Here is a 15352-nt window from a genome sequence, read left to right as displayed (position 1 = left end):
ACCCTGCTGGTAAAACCCCACTTAGCTTGTCTGGCATGGACACTAGCTTGACCCTTTTGCAGCGGCGGCGGCGGCGGCTGGCTGTCACTGCTGGAGTCCGGGAGATTCGGGAGTAGACGGGGGGCGGGAGGGGATCCCGGCTAGATCCTGGCTTGATTCTGATCTGAGCCTTGATTCTTGGTTGTGATCCAAGGCCTGACTGTGGATGTCCTGAGCTGCCCAGAAATCGGCCTCGGTTTGGCTATTCCAGTGTCTTAGAGTCGTGGGGCTGGACTCGGATGCAGCCTGCTGATCTCTGTGTTCTCAGAGCCCTCCATGGAGCAAGGCCACCGCAGCTTCCCCTTAGCCCAGTGGTTCTCTTCTCCCCCACTTCCCACCTAGCTGGGTTCCCCTCTTCCATTCCCATCGAGCTGGGATCTAGCGAGAACTCCCCCCTTTTCTCCAGCCAGGATGTCACCGGGATCCCCTTCCACGTAGCCAGATGGGCCGGACAGGATGGCCTCGCCCGTTCAATACTGGTTTCTGACTGCAGGCAGCAACCCCTGGGGGTGTCATGCTCTCTTTGGGGTGAGGTGCACAGTTAAAATGATGAACTTTGACATTCTTCTCTTTCCCGCAGTATTGTATCCCTTCTTCTTGATCCAAGACATGGTGACGGGGGACTCGGGACCTTTCCTGGGCAGGTGAGGGTTGGGCAAAGCCACCCCCTTGGCTTTAGCAAAACTCACCCAGGGCTGGGAGATCGGGTGGGTGAGGTCGTGTCTTTTATTGCTAGTGGAAGAGACGAGCTTTCGGGCTTGCACGGAGCTCTGCTTCAGGCCCCTTCAGGAGCTCAGGGTAAGTGCCAAAACTCACCTCTGTCAACAGCAGAAGTTGGGCCAGTAAAAGATGCTGAGCCACTAGAGGGCGACAAGGACCCAGTAGGCGTTACACTAGGGGTCGGCAACCTCTGGCACGCGGCTCGCCAGGGTAAGCCCCCTGGCGGGCCGGGCCGGTTTGTTTACCTGCCGCGTCTGCAGGTTTGGCCGATCGCGGCTCCCACTGGCCGCGGTTTGCCGCTCCAGGCCAATGGGGGCTGTGGGAAGCGGCGGCCAGCACATCCCTCAGCCCGCGCCGCTTCACGCAGCCCCCATTGGCCTGGAGCGGCGAACCGCGAGTGGGAGCCGCGATCGGCCGAACCTGCGGACGCGGCAGGTAAACAAACTGGCCCGGCCCGGCAGGGGGCTTACCCTGGCGAGCCGCGTGCCAGAGGTTGCCGACTCCTGCGTTACACTGAAGCTACTGGTCTTGCCCTTTGGGGTGGGGGGGGTGAGGAGGGCTCCCCCCAGCTGTCTGAGCCGCATGGCTAGGAGGACTTGCCCCCTTAGTGAGGCCATTGGGCTGGTTTTCACGGCAGCGTGTTCTTTGTTCCGCTGCAGCTACACGCTGAGGATCATTGGCGGAGGGCCGTACTCGGAGAGCCGGATCCGCATCTACAACCCGAGCGAAATCCTCGACTATAACACGGCAAACGGCAGGTAGGACACAGCTACCCCCGACGGAGGTCTGTAACCGCGTGGATCTGTGACTCTGGACACTTTCTCTCCCCAGCACACCGCAGAGTCTGATCTGGATGAGGGCTAATCGCACAAAACCTGCCCTTACCGATCCCGAAGGCTTCAATATCTTCTCCGGAACCGACTGTGGGATCAAGTAAGGAAATATCGGAGTGGGTACGCCGCTTTCCAGCCCCTTCCCTGCCATTCTCCACCAGGACCTGGCTTGTTCTCTTTTCATCCACTCCCAGGGCGGTTTATTCCCTGTACATTATCATTGTTCATCTGAAAGGTGCCATCGGGTAGAGCTTTGATCACAGACCGCATTAAACCCACCGTCCGTGCAAAGCACTCCCCTGCGGGCTCAGTGGCAGGAGCAATGAAGCCTCTTTATGCAGTAGAGATAGCTACAAAGAAAGAGGGAGTGCCCAAGGCAGAGCTCAGCTGTGTGGGAAGACAAGTTTGCCTGGTTGCCAGCCTAGGGCTAGGACAGCGAGCCTGGGGAAGCAGCTGTGAGTGTGACCCTGGGAGGGAGCAGAGAGACAGGGTTTCTTGGGCACAGAGCCCACTGGAGGGGCAGATTTGGGAATTTCAGAACAAGAATCTGCCTGCGGCTGTTTGAGATGGGACTTCGTGGGGGTCCTTTGCCAATAAACCAAGAATAGACCTGATTCGTATCACTGATAGCTCATCCTAACCGAAAAAGCCCTGCGAAGCCCCAAATATTGGCTACCTGCTCGGGCCGAAGGGGCGCTGTTACGATTCATTTGTATCACGGTAGCACCTGGAGGCTAGTGCGCCGTTGTGCTGGGCACTGTGCCGACCTGTAACCACAGAGACAGCCCCTGCTTCGAACAGCTGAAATGCTTTGCACTGTGCTTCGGGAGGTGCTGGATTCCTAGGGGACAAGAGTGGTCATCACCAGCACTGAAGGCTTCCCGGCAGGCGGGCCACCCAGGGCCCACGCTCATGGCGTCTTTCCCCTCCTGTAGGTGGGTCTGTGAGCAGAACTCCCCCTGTTACGATGTGGTTCCCTTAGACCTGACAGCTCCGGATTACTTCTTTTTGGTGGAGGTGTCTAACAGGTGAGCCTTACGTGGCCCTTTAAAGCCAAGGACATTGGGCGGCGGTGTACGCTGGGTTGCCGACCCTGGCGTCTGTCGACAATAGCCCCTGGCTCTTCTGCAGATCCCATAGCGACTCGCCCAAAGTCACCCAGCTTTCCTGAGTCCTAGTCCAGAGCTTGAGCCACTAGGCCACACTGTCCCTCCCAGGCTCCACCTCCTGGACCAGCCTCAGGGCTGCTCCAACTCACGCTTCCTAGGGGATGTCGTGAGCTACTCTGGCATTGATACGGGCCCTTGGATTGGGTAGAAGTGGCCCCTGGAGATCACGCTTGCGCAAAGGGCTTCCTCTGCTGGCTTTGCCCTCAGCCTGTCCCAGTGGGTATGTTGGGGATGGGCATGGCCAGAACACCCTCGGCTGCAGCCGTTCTCTGCTCCTCGGGGTCTTGGGACATGGAGGATAAACTAAAGCAACCTCAAGGCTGCTCTAACTTAAACTGTAGGGCAGGCCCCTGCACAGCCCCGTAATACAGAGAGCACAACAGGGGCATAAACCCACCTTTGCCCCCTGCCCCAAGTCCAGGAATGGAGTAACTAAGAGTCAGGCCCCCTAGTCTAATGTTAAATGTCCCCCTGCCGATCTCCCCCAGCACCGTATCCAGAGCCTGGCCCTGCGCCCCCACCAGGAATCTCTCTCTCCATGTCCTGGCCATCCTTGGCTTGTTAAGAGCTCTTGCAAACCCATTCGCAAGCCACCGCTGCAGAGGCAGCGCAAGGGACGCTGGGATACCTACCCTCACCGTCCTGCATGGAATGGGACGCGGCGGGTGGAGGCCGGCCTTGGGATGTCCCGGGGGTGGCCGCGCTCACCCGAGACGGCTGCGGGGCTTGAATGACAGCGACGGCTGCCCCGGCGACGGGGCGGCCTGTGCCCTGAGCCCCCGGGTCCGTCCCTGCAGGGCCGTGGACAAAAGCACCTACTGCGACTACGACCTGGAGTTTGTGATCCACATTCACGGCCTGCGGCTCAGCCCCTCCCGGGCAATCATCTTCATGAAGGTACGGGGGGATGGGACCAGAAGGTGATCCAGGGACCTGATCCTGCTCACTCCAGCCAGCAGAATTGTCATGCCCTCTCCAGGGACTGGTGTCAGGAGGCCAGCCGACAGGTGGGGACCACGCTGGCCCCAGTGTCGGGGAGCGCAAAGGGGCACAACCGGGGAGGTGGCCCATAGCTTTACTTGGCGATGGCTAGGAGCTGTGACAGCCTGTACGCGCTAGTCACCGCAGAGGGGCAGCCTGGAATGGCGGCCGAAGCACAAGGTGGGAGAAACCTGATGGCCGGGCCACACTGGGAACAGAACCCAGGAGTCCTGACACCCAGCACCCCCACTCTACCCACTAGGCCCCACTCCTTTCCCAGAGCTGGGATAGAACCCAAGAGTCCCGACGCCCAGCCCCCCTGCCCATGCGCCCTGCTGCTCTAACCACTAGACAGTACTCTCCTCCCAGAGCTGGGATAGAACCCAGGAGTCCTGCCTCTACCTGCTAAACCAGATTCCACCTCCTCCCAATTCTGTACACCCAGAGCTGTCCTGGTGCCAGCCGGACGAGTCTCCCCAGGCGCCCCACATCTGCAGTTGAGACTGGCCCTGCCTTTTTCTCAAAGGAACCGTAGTTCTCCATAGCCGCAGACAGGGGTAACGGGACGTCTCCCCCCTGCTTTTCCCCCGGCAGATGTCCATGGCCGTTCTCACCGGCATTGTCGTCTTGTACATCCTCCACCAAGTCCTGGGGCCCATGATCTGGGCCGGCTTCACCCGACTGATCCAAAGATTTGAAGAGGCCCTAGCTATTCGGACAGGTGAGCTGTTGCTCCCCCCCCAGTTACCATCTTAGGAGAACTCAGCCGACCTAGCTCCCCCCTGGCCATTGTTGGACTGTTGAATGGGGACATCATGACAATCCCATGGGGTTTACAACACCCCCAGCCAGCCACAGCCCGGTTCTAACCCACCATGAGGAGTCAGCTAGCCCCGGTCATAACCCACCCCCAGCTGGGCCAGCTAGTCCGATTTCTAACCCACCCTCAGCTGGGCCAGCTAGTCCAAATTCTAACCCACCCCCAGCTGGGCCAGCTAGTCCGATTTCTAACCCACCCCCAGCTGGGCCAGCTAGTCCGATTTCTAACCCACCCCCAGCTGGGCCAGCTAGCCCGATTTCTAACCCACCTCCAGCTGGGCCAGCTAGCCCGATTTCTAACCCACCTCCAGCTGGGCCAGCTAGCCCGATTTCTAGCCCACCCCCAGCTGGGCCAGCTAGCCCGATTTCTAACCCACCCCCAGCTGGGCCAGCTAGCCTGGATTCTAACCCATTTCCAAGTGCAGGTGCAAGGTTGTTTGTGTGGATGGGAGGGGCTCTGGCTGACCCCCGGGGGTTAGCTGAGCAGTGCAGATGGATGCCTACGCTGGGCCCCTGGTATGCTGGGATGTGACAGCCCTGCTGCATGTCACTGTCATTGACACAGATGTCACTGCCTTCCCCTCCCTGCCCACCAGCTGTTCCAACTCTGCCTTGCTCTGTTCTTCCAGAGTCCAGCATCACCTTCACCTCTTACTCCAGCCATAGCCAGGGGAGCTCCCACCACACGCCCCCCTAGTAGACCTGCATCAGCGGCAACGGCCACCTGCCCCGGAGCAGCACGGAAGAACTGGCCCCCCAGCGTCCCATCTTCCCTATCGCGAGTCCCCGCCTGTATCCAAACGTGCCTTTCCTCTCCGCGGTCCCCAGCAGCCCGAGAGCCCCTAACCCTTCCTCCCCTGCTCTCTGCGTCTGGCCGGGACCTTTGTCACGACTTGTCTGACCATTCCAGGCTCGCTAGACCCAAGCCGTGGTGGGTGTGCTATTGCTCAGATCTGGCATCGCTCTGCCGCTTTTCCTGGCTAAAGCAGAGGGAATCGGGGCTTTCCACAGTAGCCCTTGAGCCAACGATAGCCAATCAGAACTATAAAGACCTGAACCCACGGGGCATTGGTCTAAACGCCGCAGCTAGGCTCAGACCGGTGGAGAACGGCGGCCGGTATTCCATCAGTAGCTGGCCTTTCCCAGTTCAACTGGAACAGGAGCGCCATTTGACCCCCCATTTCGCTGCCCCTGGCCTTAGCCGTGATGGTACCCAAGCTCCAGGCATGATTGTAAGGGCAGCGAGCGGCAGGTCCGCCGCGCCCGTCTGAGCATGATCCGGAGCTCCCGCGCGGTGAGCGGGACCTTTGGATACAGGAATTCCCATGTCGAAATCTCTCGCTTTGCTGAACGAATGAAAACCTTCCAGTCTCCTTCCGGTTCCTTTTGTATTTCCAGCCTTCGGCAGCAAGGCACGGTTGTTTCTGAGTGTGTATGCGGGAGCGTTTGCTTAGCTGGTCCCTGCACCAGGCTCCATGGGACTCTCGTCTTATTTCGGTTGTTCAGTAAACTCTCTCGTTGTCTAAGAGGTGATCCCGAGTTGGGGAGTTGAATCTCTTGCTTCCCCCAGAACTGGCGCCGACCACTCCAGGGGAAATGCTCTGCCCTGGGTTCTGATCTCCATGCTCCCTGATGGTCTAAGGGACGGATCCCCAGCTAATGTAACACAGTATCTCTCCGTTGGGGTTAATGGGTGAGATCCCCAGCTGGCGTCAAGCGGTGCGGCTCATTGGACCTGTTCCTCACCTGCCGTGGAGCTGGCCGAGAGGCTGGCTGGGTCCCCGAGGAGCAAGGCTGGGTGGGTAAATTCACCAGCCAAGCCGACATTTTTCCACCCAGGCCTTGGTTTCTTTCTCAGTAGGATACTGGGAGCCAGGACTCCTGGGTCCATCCCATGTCCTGCCACCAACTCACTGAGCTCACAACTTGGGGGTGGGGGGCTTTGTGCTGCCCAGGATCCTACCCTGACACAGGGAGAGTCCTAGGGTAGGGGGGCAACAAACTGGCTCTATGCCACCCTTCCCCCTTCCAAGAGGAGCATGCTGGGATGGGGCCCTGTCTGGGATGTGATCCGCAACTGGCATAACTAAGAGCAGCCCTGAGGCTGCTGTAAATTACACCCTGGGCTGGTACAGGGCCAGCTTGGGGGGAGCGGAAAGGTGGCTTAAAACCACTTCCCCCCCTCCCATCTCCTTGGCTTCAAGGAGTGTAAATTCAGCCCATCTGGGGTTTATTAACACCTACCTCTCACATAGCACTTTTCCTCAGTAGAGCCAGATCATTCCACCCATTTTACAGATGGGGAAACTGAGGCACAGAAAGAGGCTGCAACCGGCCCAAGGTCAGCCAGCGGGCCAAGCCAGGAATAGACACCCGCTTTCCTGAATCCCAGGCGAGCCCGCGACCTGCTCGGCCACCCGCCTGCGCCTCATCCCCTGCCCTCCGCTGGGGAGGAAACAGCTGTCTGGATCTTTGCCGTGCTGCTTTCACAGCAAGGATAAGAGGCAGCTCCCGTTGCAATGTCCTGCTGATAAACGCGCATCGCAGCCTCCTCGCCACGCTGCCAGGATTATCTCCCCGCGGCAGCAGCCTAGCGTCGCCGGTGCTTTCCAGCCCTGACCCCAGAGACGCGGCTCTGCATTCAGCCGGCGCTGTCAGTCCCGGCCTCCTTTTGAACAGGAGCTGCCATTTATCGTCCTCGCGGAGAGATAAAGGTAGCTGCTTTCAGCCCGGCGGCCGGTAGCTTCTATTTCCACGCCGGCTTTTCAGCTGTAGAGACTAAGAAGCCAGCCAGGTCTGAATTCCCACCGGAAGAAACAAAGGCCAGAGGACAAACAGAGCCCCGCAGACGGACTGTAAGCTCTCGATCACCCCTCCAGTGTCTCCCCTCCCAAAGTGTGTCACCGTCAGGACCCACCACTGAAACAGTCACGATGATGCAGCTGCCTCTGGGGCAGGACACGGCAGCGGTTTACAACAGCCACGCCGCAAACCCCGCGGGACAGCAAGCGGGGAAGAGTCACGTCTCCAACTGCCAGGAGGGAATTCAGGGAGGCAGAAACGGAATGAGCCAAGCTGGGATGAGGCCAGGAGGGAAGGGTTAAGCGTTGCTTAGGGGCTAGAGGGATGGGTAGTGGTTAGAGCAGGGCAGATGGGAAGCAGGGCGCCTGGGTTCTCAGAACTAGGGCAAATCCAAGGGCTAGACACGATTTACCTACTGGCTCTGTGTCACCCTATATCAAACGAGTGGCGAATGCTCCCTGTGTAATGTTTTACAACCACGGAGCACTGGGGTGAATGGCTGGACTGGGTGCCGGAGAACGGAGAAACTGCCTCTGGGTTACAAGTACGATCTGGACCCGGTCACTCCAGGGGCCGGATACGGGGCTGGATGGCTTGTATGTTTCACATCCCCACTACAGGGCAAGTTACAACAGAGAAGGGGGTTCCCCTAGGCAGGGGGGACAGTAGCACTTTGCATCATGGGCCTGATTTTTCGGCTGCTGAAGTCAGAGCCATGTGGGCCCAATTGCCACCAGAAATGCTCCAACATGTGCTATAAAGAGGTGATTAGCGCTAATGGCCCTCGTTAGAGGTAATTAGCCCCACCAGGGAAAGCGGGACAGAACTGTGTCCTTTTGTGGGCTCCTTTGAAGGATGTTGAAGAATTGGCCTGGTTTAGCCAGGTAAGGCATTTCCGGCTTGTTACACTAAGATCCCTTCATGCTCTCGTGCCTAAGGAAGGGGAGCGGGGTCTAGCGGTTAGAGCAGGGTGGGTCTGGGAGCTGGGACTTCTGGGTTCTCTCCCCAGCTCTGAAAGGGGAGTGGGCTCTAGTGGGGAGAATGGAGGGATTGGGAATCGGGACTCCGGAGTTTTATTCCTCGCTTTGGCACCAGACTCACCGTGTTGATTTCTGGCTGGTGACTTTCCTGCTCTGTCCCTCAGTTTCCCATCTTTAAAGTGCCCCCCCCCCTTCCGAGTCCACTATTGGGTAAAGATGGTCCTGGGCAAAAACCCTAGATCCCAACCCCCCTGAAATGTAGGGGCTTTATGGCTTGGGCCCTACTCTAATTAACGACTCGGGGCTTGTCGACACGAGGAAACTTACCGGTATAATTATACCACTGTAATTATAGACTGGTCTAACTCTTATTCCGGGCTGAGTGCCTTTTCCCAGTTTAGCTTCTCACGTCTCTTCTTCTCCTGGCTTAGTCCCATCTAAGTGGGGTTGGCTCTGCAAGTCCTTCTACTCCATCCAGTCCCTCTTGATGCATTGCCTCAGAAATGCCCCAGCCGAGTCATACTGATATAATAGCGCTAATTTACTGCTGTAATTCGGTTGGTAAATTTCCCCATGTGGACAAGCCCTTAATTAACGCTGGCAGGCTCTCAAATGAGGAGATACCCCAGAGGTGGCTGCATTTGATCCCTGTATAAACAGCTGCCCTGTTCCACCCCAGAGACAGCTGCAATTCAGTGCTGGGTGGGGGATCCCTGTATAAACAGCTGCCCTGTTCCACCCCAGAGACAGCTGCAATTCAGTGCTGGGTGACAAGTATCAGGGGGTAGCCGTGTTAGTCTGTATCTACAAAAACAACAAGGAGTCTGGTGGCACCTTAAAGACTAACAGGTTTATTTGGGCATAAGCTTTCGTGAGTAAAAACCTCACTTCTTCAGATGCATAGAGAGGGATCCCTGTATAAACACATCCCACTGCAGAGGTAACTGCATCTCAATGCTGTGTGAGGGACCTTGTATAAATAGCTGTTGTACCACATTCCAGAGTCAGCCGCATCTCGGCATCAGGTGACGCAATCTGGGTGGAGAATTTGGGGGCTGAAAATACTATGTACATGTTATATGGATTATTTTAGGGATCAGAGTGCTGGAAAAACAGATGAGACGTTTCACCTCTGGCCTCTTACTGGGAAGTCTGACACAAAGCCTCTATTAGAAGAGAAAAAACCAACCCCACCAGTCACCAATTAGCCCAGATTCTTCTGTTTTCATCAGGATTACAAGCCCCCTTTCTTCCAACCCAGCATCCTTCGTTCTCTGCTAATTCCATGTGACACCCGTGGCAAAAAAAACTACCTTAAAAACAGATGATTTTTCCTGCTTCAATCGGGGACACTTCTTCCCTTAATTCTCTTTAATTAAACAAATTGGCTCCGGCCTCCAGCATTTGCCCAGCTAACCTAGAAATGGGAGGCGAAAGGTTAATTGCGGCTAAAAATACCTTTCTAGAAAGAACTTCATGGGGAGGAGCAAAAATCGAATAGATGATTTCTTAACTTGTAGCGGGAAGGAGCTGGGAGGCGAGCGCCAAGGTAAAATGCAAGTTTGGGAGCCCTCAGCACCTCGGATTCATCGCGTCTTTACCCTGTCTATCGGCAGAGCTCAATTCCATTGCGGAGTGAGCCGAGTGCAGGGGAAGTTAGGAAAGCCAAGGAGATGAGGGGGGTTTTCAGATGCGCCGTCTTCGGCTTCGCGTTGGTGTAACCCCGGCAGGGGGGTGGTTACTTGACCAAGCACGTTTATCCCTGCACAGCCTCTCGTGGGATTTATCGAAGCAGTCTCTCCTAGTGGGTAGAGCAGTTGGCCTCAAGTGGTCCCTTCCCCGTCTGTGAAAAGGGGGCCGTGCTGGTGGGAAGCGCTCTCCAGGAGCGAGGGGTGGGTGCAGTTCTACTGGTCATGATTATTTCTCTGCCCAGCTAGGAATAATTTTTCTGAGTCCAGACAAAACCATCGATGTCTTTGTTTACCTAAACTGGGAGTGTCCGTTTAGGGAGCCCCCTTATTTGGTTTAAGAGCAGCGTGCTTGGCGTTAGCTGGAACCCCTTCCTACGATCAACTTAAGTTAAACCAAAACATATCGTCACGTCCATGTGAGAGGCTTGGCTTCTTGGCCCTGTGCCACCCACAAAGTATGCTTGGCAGAGGACTCCTCGCTTGGCACTTAGGCCTAGATCCTCAAAGGGATTTAGCCACCTAAGTGGGCTGTAGCCCACGAAAGCTTATGCTCAAATAAATTCGTTAGTCTCTAAGGTGCCACAAGTCCTCCTGTTCTTCTTCCAGTGGTTTCAGTTAACCACCTTTGTGTCCACATGGCATCAGGTTGCATTGGCAAAGGTGTGTTGCACTGGGGATTGGCATCTCCAGGGGAACGGGCACACGGGTGCAGGGGGAAATCAGTGCTGAGGACTGGGGAATGCCTGGCCCCCCACCCAGTTTAAACCCAAATCTTCCCTTCAGGGCTCCCAGCGCCCTGCGATCCAAGCACCCCCCATCGGCTGAGCTAGGCCCGGCTCCGCTCAGCTCGACGGCGCTTCTCTACCCCCATCCAAACACCTCGTCCAGGGCCAAAAGCCGTTTTCCGCCTGCCCCCCTCATCCTCGTCTGGATCTTTGGGGGGGCGAAGTAATGCTGATGTTGTCCCAGTAGAGGGCACCACCAAACCACAGATAAGTACCATGCCCCTGTCCCGAGCCGTGATGGGGTTCGGGAACAGGAATCCCAGAGGAGGGGACCCCAAGAGAGGGCTAGGTGTCCTCAGCGCTCTTGTACCAGAGCCTGCGCGGCCGGGTGAGAGACGGGGTGTCCCTCCACCAAGCACCATCTGATGTCTTATCTATCCCTTGCCCGTACCATTATTATGGGAAACCTCGACAAACAGCCAGGCCAAGCAGTCTGGTGCATTGAGTAGATCACTGGGGGGGGGGGGTGTCAGGACACCTGGGTCCAGTTCCTGGCTCTATTGGGTGATGTCAGGTAACTCACTTCCCCGCTCTGTGCCTCAGTTTCCCCTCCCACCCTTTTAGATTGTGAGCTCTTTGGGAAAGGGACTGTCTCTCCCTCTGTGCGTGTGGCCCCCATCTCGGTCGGGGTCTGTGCAGCGCTCGGCACAACGGGGCCCTGATCTCAGTCGGGGTCTGTGTGTCACCCACCAAAATTGGGCCCCGATTCCAGCTGGTACCTGTACGTCCTCTCATGATGGTGACAGATCTCAGTATCTCCCTGGTTCTGTGCGATCGGGATATTGTGTGTGGATGTGGTAACGAGGAAGGTAGCAGAAAATCACCTTGACTTGGCTGTTGCTATGGTACACATCATGGCAACCGCAGGGGATAGAACCCAGATCATCCTGTCCAGAAGTGCAGGCTTTGTGCGAAAGGAGGATCCAACGAAGGTAGCGGTATAGGGCATATGAGACACAGCAGAGGACTTCTCATTCCAGCCAGCAGAGGGCAGTGAATCAAATTTCACTTGGACAGTGGCTACAGCTGGTTGAAATTTAAAAGGAAAAAGGGGGAAATTCTCAGACACATTTGTGCGAAATTCCCCCCTTGTCCCCGTTTTCCGACAGTTAGAACGGGTTGAAATAGGCTGAATTTTGAGAAACAAATTCCCAATTTTGATTTTTTTTTCTGAACTTTGGGGAAATTTAAAAAAAAAATCCAAATCTGGACAGAGTTTAATTCCCCCTCCCCGTCCAGAATTTAGGGAATTTTTAAAAAATCCTGAATTTGACAAATTTCAATTCAAATTTTGGGATTTTGGAATTTAAAAAAAAAAATCCAAATTTGGACAAAATTCCCAACACTCTTTTTGGGGGAAAACCAGAGATCAATTTCGTCAGCACCCGCCACTGCTAATTTCCCTCTCCACTGTGTCTTTTTTTTTTACCTGCCCTACTAATGGTACTTAACATCCATAGATCTCAAAGCACGTTAAGAAAGGCCTATCCCCATTTGACAGATGGGAAACCTCATGCACAGAAAGGGGTTTGCTCAATGGCACCCAAGCAGGCCAGAGTGAGGAATGGAACCCCACATCTCCTGTGTCATAGACCAGTGCTGTATCCAGTAGGCAACACTGCCTCTCTGATGCCCGCCTCATTTGGAGAGATTAGGGTCAGATTAGAATTGTACTTCTGTGGGTTGGGACGGATGGAGCCACCTTTGTGGTTTATGCAGTAAGACCCCTGCATTGATTTGTTTACCTCTTCTTGGATTCCTTCGCCAGCCCCACCCTGCTAATCTGAGTCTATAAAATCCGTTGGAAATGATTGTACCAGAGCCTCTGATTAAAGTCTCATTAAGCAGATTACTCGGGGATGCTCCGAGCTGCGGGTGCGGGAGAGAACACACAGTGCTGCTTGGAGCACGGCGTCTCTGGGGACCAGTTCAGAAAGCTGCTGCTAACGTTTTCAAACCCGGGGGCTTAAAAGGGGGCTGGGCTGAGCCGCAGGGAAGCTGGGTTCCATACGTGGCTGTTGGGGGTGATCCCAACCCATGGAATGGCCCCCCGAAAGCCTGGGATTGTGAGACGCGCAGGAAATCCCTTTGTAAATTCTGTCTGCGCGGCCGTCTCTCTGGGTGAGTGCCGCATAGAGGCAAGGTGGGGCCCTGATCTCAGCTGCCACTTCTGCCATACAAACACTCCTAACAGACCTGTGGCCATAGGTGGCGGGTGATTTTTTGGGGAGCCCCATTTCAGTTTCCTTAAAGGGGCCTGGCTTTCCGAGGGCACTTTCTGAACCTCAGGCCACTTTAAGGCATTTCAAGTTGGCCGCCCTCCCCCCCCCAACAGGCACTCAGAATTGCTTGTTGCTCTCGAAGTGGGCGCCATGGGAACTAAAGGTGAATCTCCAGACTCTGGGGCGCAGTAGAGGCACTATGACACACAGGGAGGAGAGGTTCTGGTTGCAGCTGGTAGAAGCACAATTCACTATGGTATTCAGTGCAAACTGGAGGGATTGGAGGCAGAGGAATAAAAGCCAAGGAAACCACAGGTATAATTCTTCAAAGATCTGTCAGAGAGAAGAGGCGGAACACAGTCCAGTGTCTTCTAACCATAGTGTTACTCCGGACTCTGAAAGGCACTGCTGTGAGATAATTAGCTCTGCCGTCCCCTCTTCCCTCCTCGCCGTGAGCTTAGGGCCCGAGCACTCGGATTGCAGTACTTGGATGCAGTGGGGGACTAGGTTCTTAGAATTGTGCTGTGACTTTCAGCTCGTGGTAATAAGACGGTAGCATGTTAACAGGGAGGGTAACTAACCATTGGAGCAACTTACCACTGGCAATTTTCAAATAGGGTGACCAGATATCCTGATTTTATAGGGACAATCCTGATTTTTGGGGTCTTTTTCTTATATAAGCTCCTATTACCCTCCACCCCCATCCCGATTTTTCACACTTGCTGTCTGGTCACCCTATTTGCAAATCAAGATCTGCTGTAGCTGAAACAGGAATTCATTCAGGGAAGTTCTCTGGCCTGTGTAGTGATCACCTAGCTGGACCTCCTTCTGGACTTAAAATCTAGGCATCTGTGACTCACATCACAGTTCAAAGCAAACTCCCCTGCTCCCTTCTCTACCTGGACGCTTGCATAAGAAAAATGAGTACGCAACATGTCTCCCGGAAACTGAGCACTTGCTCGCACATTGAGGGAATGAGCTTGAGAAAGCTGTGTGGAACCACGCCCCCTGGTGGTGCCTGTCATAAGAGCATAACCATTCCCCTTCCTTCCTAGGGCACCAAGCTTTTTGGGAATGTTCTCCCTGGGGAGCTTTGGCAGGAGATCCGACCTGGGTCCCAAAACGTGGGGGTCCCAAAACGTGGATGTTCCTCCACGTTCAGCGCTTCTGTCAGGATCTGATCTGGGCAGAGCGGACGCAGCTCCCCGCTATCAGCCGGGATCCCCTCCCGGAGATGGGAAGAGAACCCAGGCATCCTGCCTGGGAGTGAGGCTCCGACTCTCATGCTGGGGGCGTGGGAGGGAAAGGGCAAATGCTCCTCCATCTCTCAGGGATGGGCAGCCCTGTGTAGCGCAAATCTCCTCGGTTGTGATTCGGCGGGATTGGCCCCCGGCGGGCGACTCCCTGGGCTGGCAAACCCCCTCCTGCTGTCTGACGATTCGAAGATCCTTACCGGGGCCCTGTCGGGAGGCTGAGCCGGGCCCCCTCGGGTCCCACGCTGAGTTTCTCTGCTCCGTCTCCGCCAAGGCTCTCCAGGGTGACTGGCGATGTGGGGGGAGCCCACGAAAACGCTGCCAGTCTCGACTGGTCCTGTTAACTCTCCCCCTCCCGCCGGGGAGCCATCGGCAGGCTGGCCACAGGCGGCAAGGAAACTGCCTCTCTCCGAGGTATAGGGCAAGCCGTGAGTTAGCCAGTAGCTCTGGGAGGGGAGCGTTACCTAGCGGCTAGACCAAGGGCCTGGGAGTCCGGACTCCTGGGTTCTGTTCCCAGCATTGCCACTGGCCTATTGGGGGAACTTGGGCTGGGCACGTCTCTTCTCCGTGCCTCGGTTTCCCCTTCCACCTTTGTTTACATTGGAAATTCTTTGGGGGAGGGGCTGTCTCTCTCTCTCTCTGTGTGTCTGTGCAGCGCCTGGCAAAATGGGGGGCCCTGATCTCGGCCGGGGTCTGGGCAGCGCCGGGCACGATGAGGCCCTGATCTTGGCCAGGGTCTGGGCAGCACCTGGCCTTTTCCCTTCACCCCCGTGTAAGAGCTCTGTGGGTTTCCTCATTGAGGTCAGGGGCTGAGAAACGCACTGGAAACAGCTCTGCTGTTCACTGTCACACCCCCCTCCCCAATCTCTCCACGTGGGTAGCGGTGTGTGGATTCCAGCAATAGGGAGGATTGCAGCCCCTGAGTTTGTTTTAAGGCCGGTTTCCGCCCCCCACCCTTGAGGGGTGAAATTCAACACAGTCGGGATCCAAAATCGCACGAAGCACTGACTGTGGGCATCAGGACTCCTGGGTTCTCTCCCCAGCTCTGGGAGGGGAGT

General features: G+C 56.0%; 1 protein-coding gene across 7 annotated transcripts in view; it reads left to right on the top strand.

Annotated features, from left to right (window-relative positions):
- CATSPERG (cation channel sperm associated auxiliary subunit gamma) overlaps positions 1 to 6094 on the top strand; it is a 39981-nt gene extending 33887 nt beyond the window's left edge. For 5 of the 7 annotated variants that reach the window (XM_065571340.1, XM_065571343.1, XM_065571341.1 and 2 more), the window contains 7 exons: positions 620 to 683; positions 1419 to 1517; positions 1591 to 1692; positions 2528 to 2620; positions 3559 to 3658; positions 4337 to 4463; positions 5191 to 6094. In XM_065571340.1, coding sequence (XP_065427412.1) covers positions 620 to 683; positions 1419 to 1517; positions 1591 to 1692; positions 2528 to 2620; positions 3559 to 3658; positions 4337 to 4463; positions 5191 to 5258 — 653 coding nt within the window. In that variant the 3' untranslated portion in view covers positions 5259 to 6094. Of the gene's footprint in view, positions 1 to 619; positions 684 to 1418; positions 1518 to 1590; positions 1693 to 2527; positions 2621 to 3558; positions 3769 to 4336; positions 4464 to 5190 lie in introns of those variants that run through there. The other 2 variants (XR_010593463.1, XR_010593462.1) reach the window with 2 other exon arrangements.
- Positions 6095 to 15352: the final 9258 nt, after the last annotated feature.

The sequence above is a fragment of the Chrysemys picta genome, chromosome 17, assembly GCF_011386835.1.
Source record: "Chrysemys picta bellii isolate R12L10 chromosome 17, ASM1138683v2, whole genome shotgun sequence".
In the NCBI taxonomy this organism is placed as follows: domain Eukaryota; kingdom Metazoa; phylum Chordata; order Testudines; family Emydidae; genus Chrysemys; species Chrysemys picta.
The sequence above is the reverse complement of the archived record's forward strand: the minus strand, read 5'-3'. Positions and strand labels throughout refer to the sequence as shown.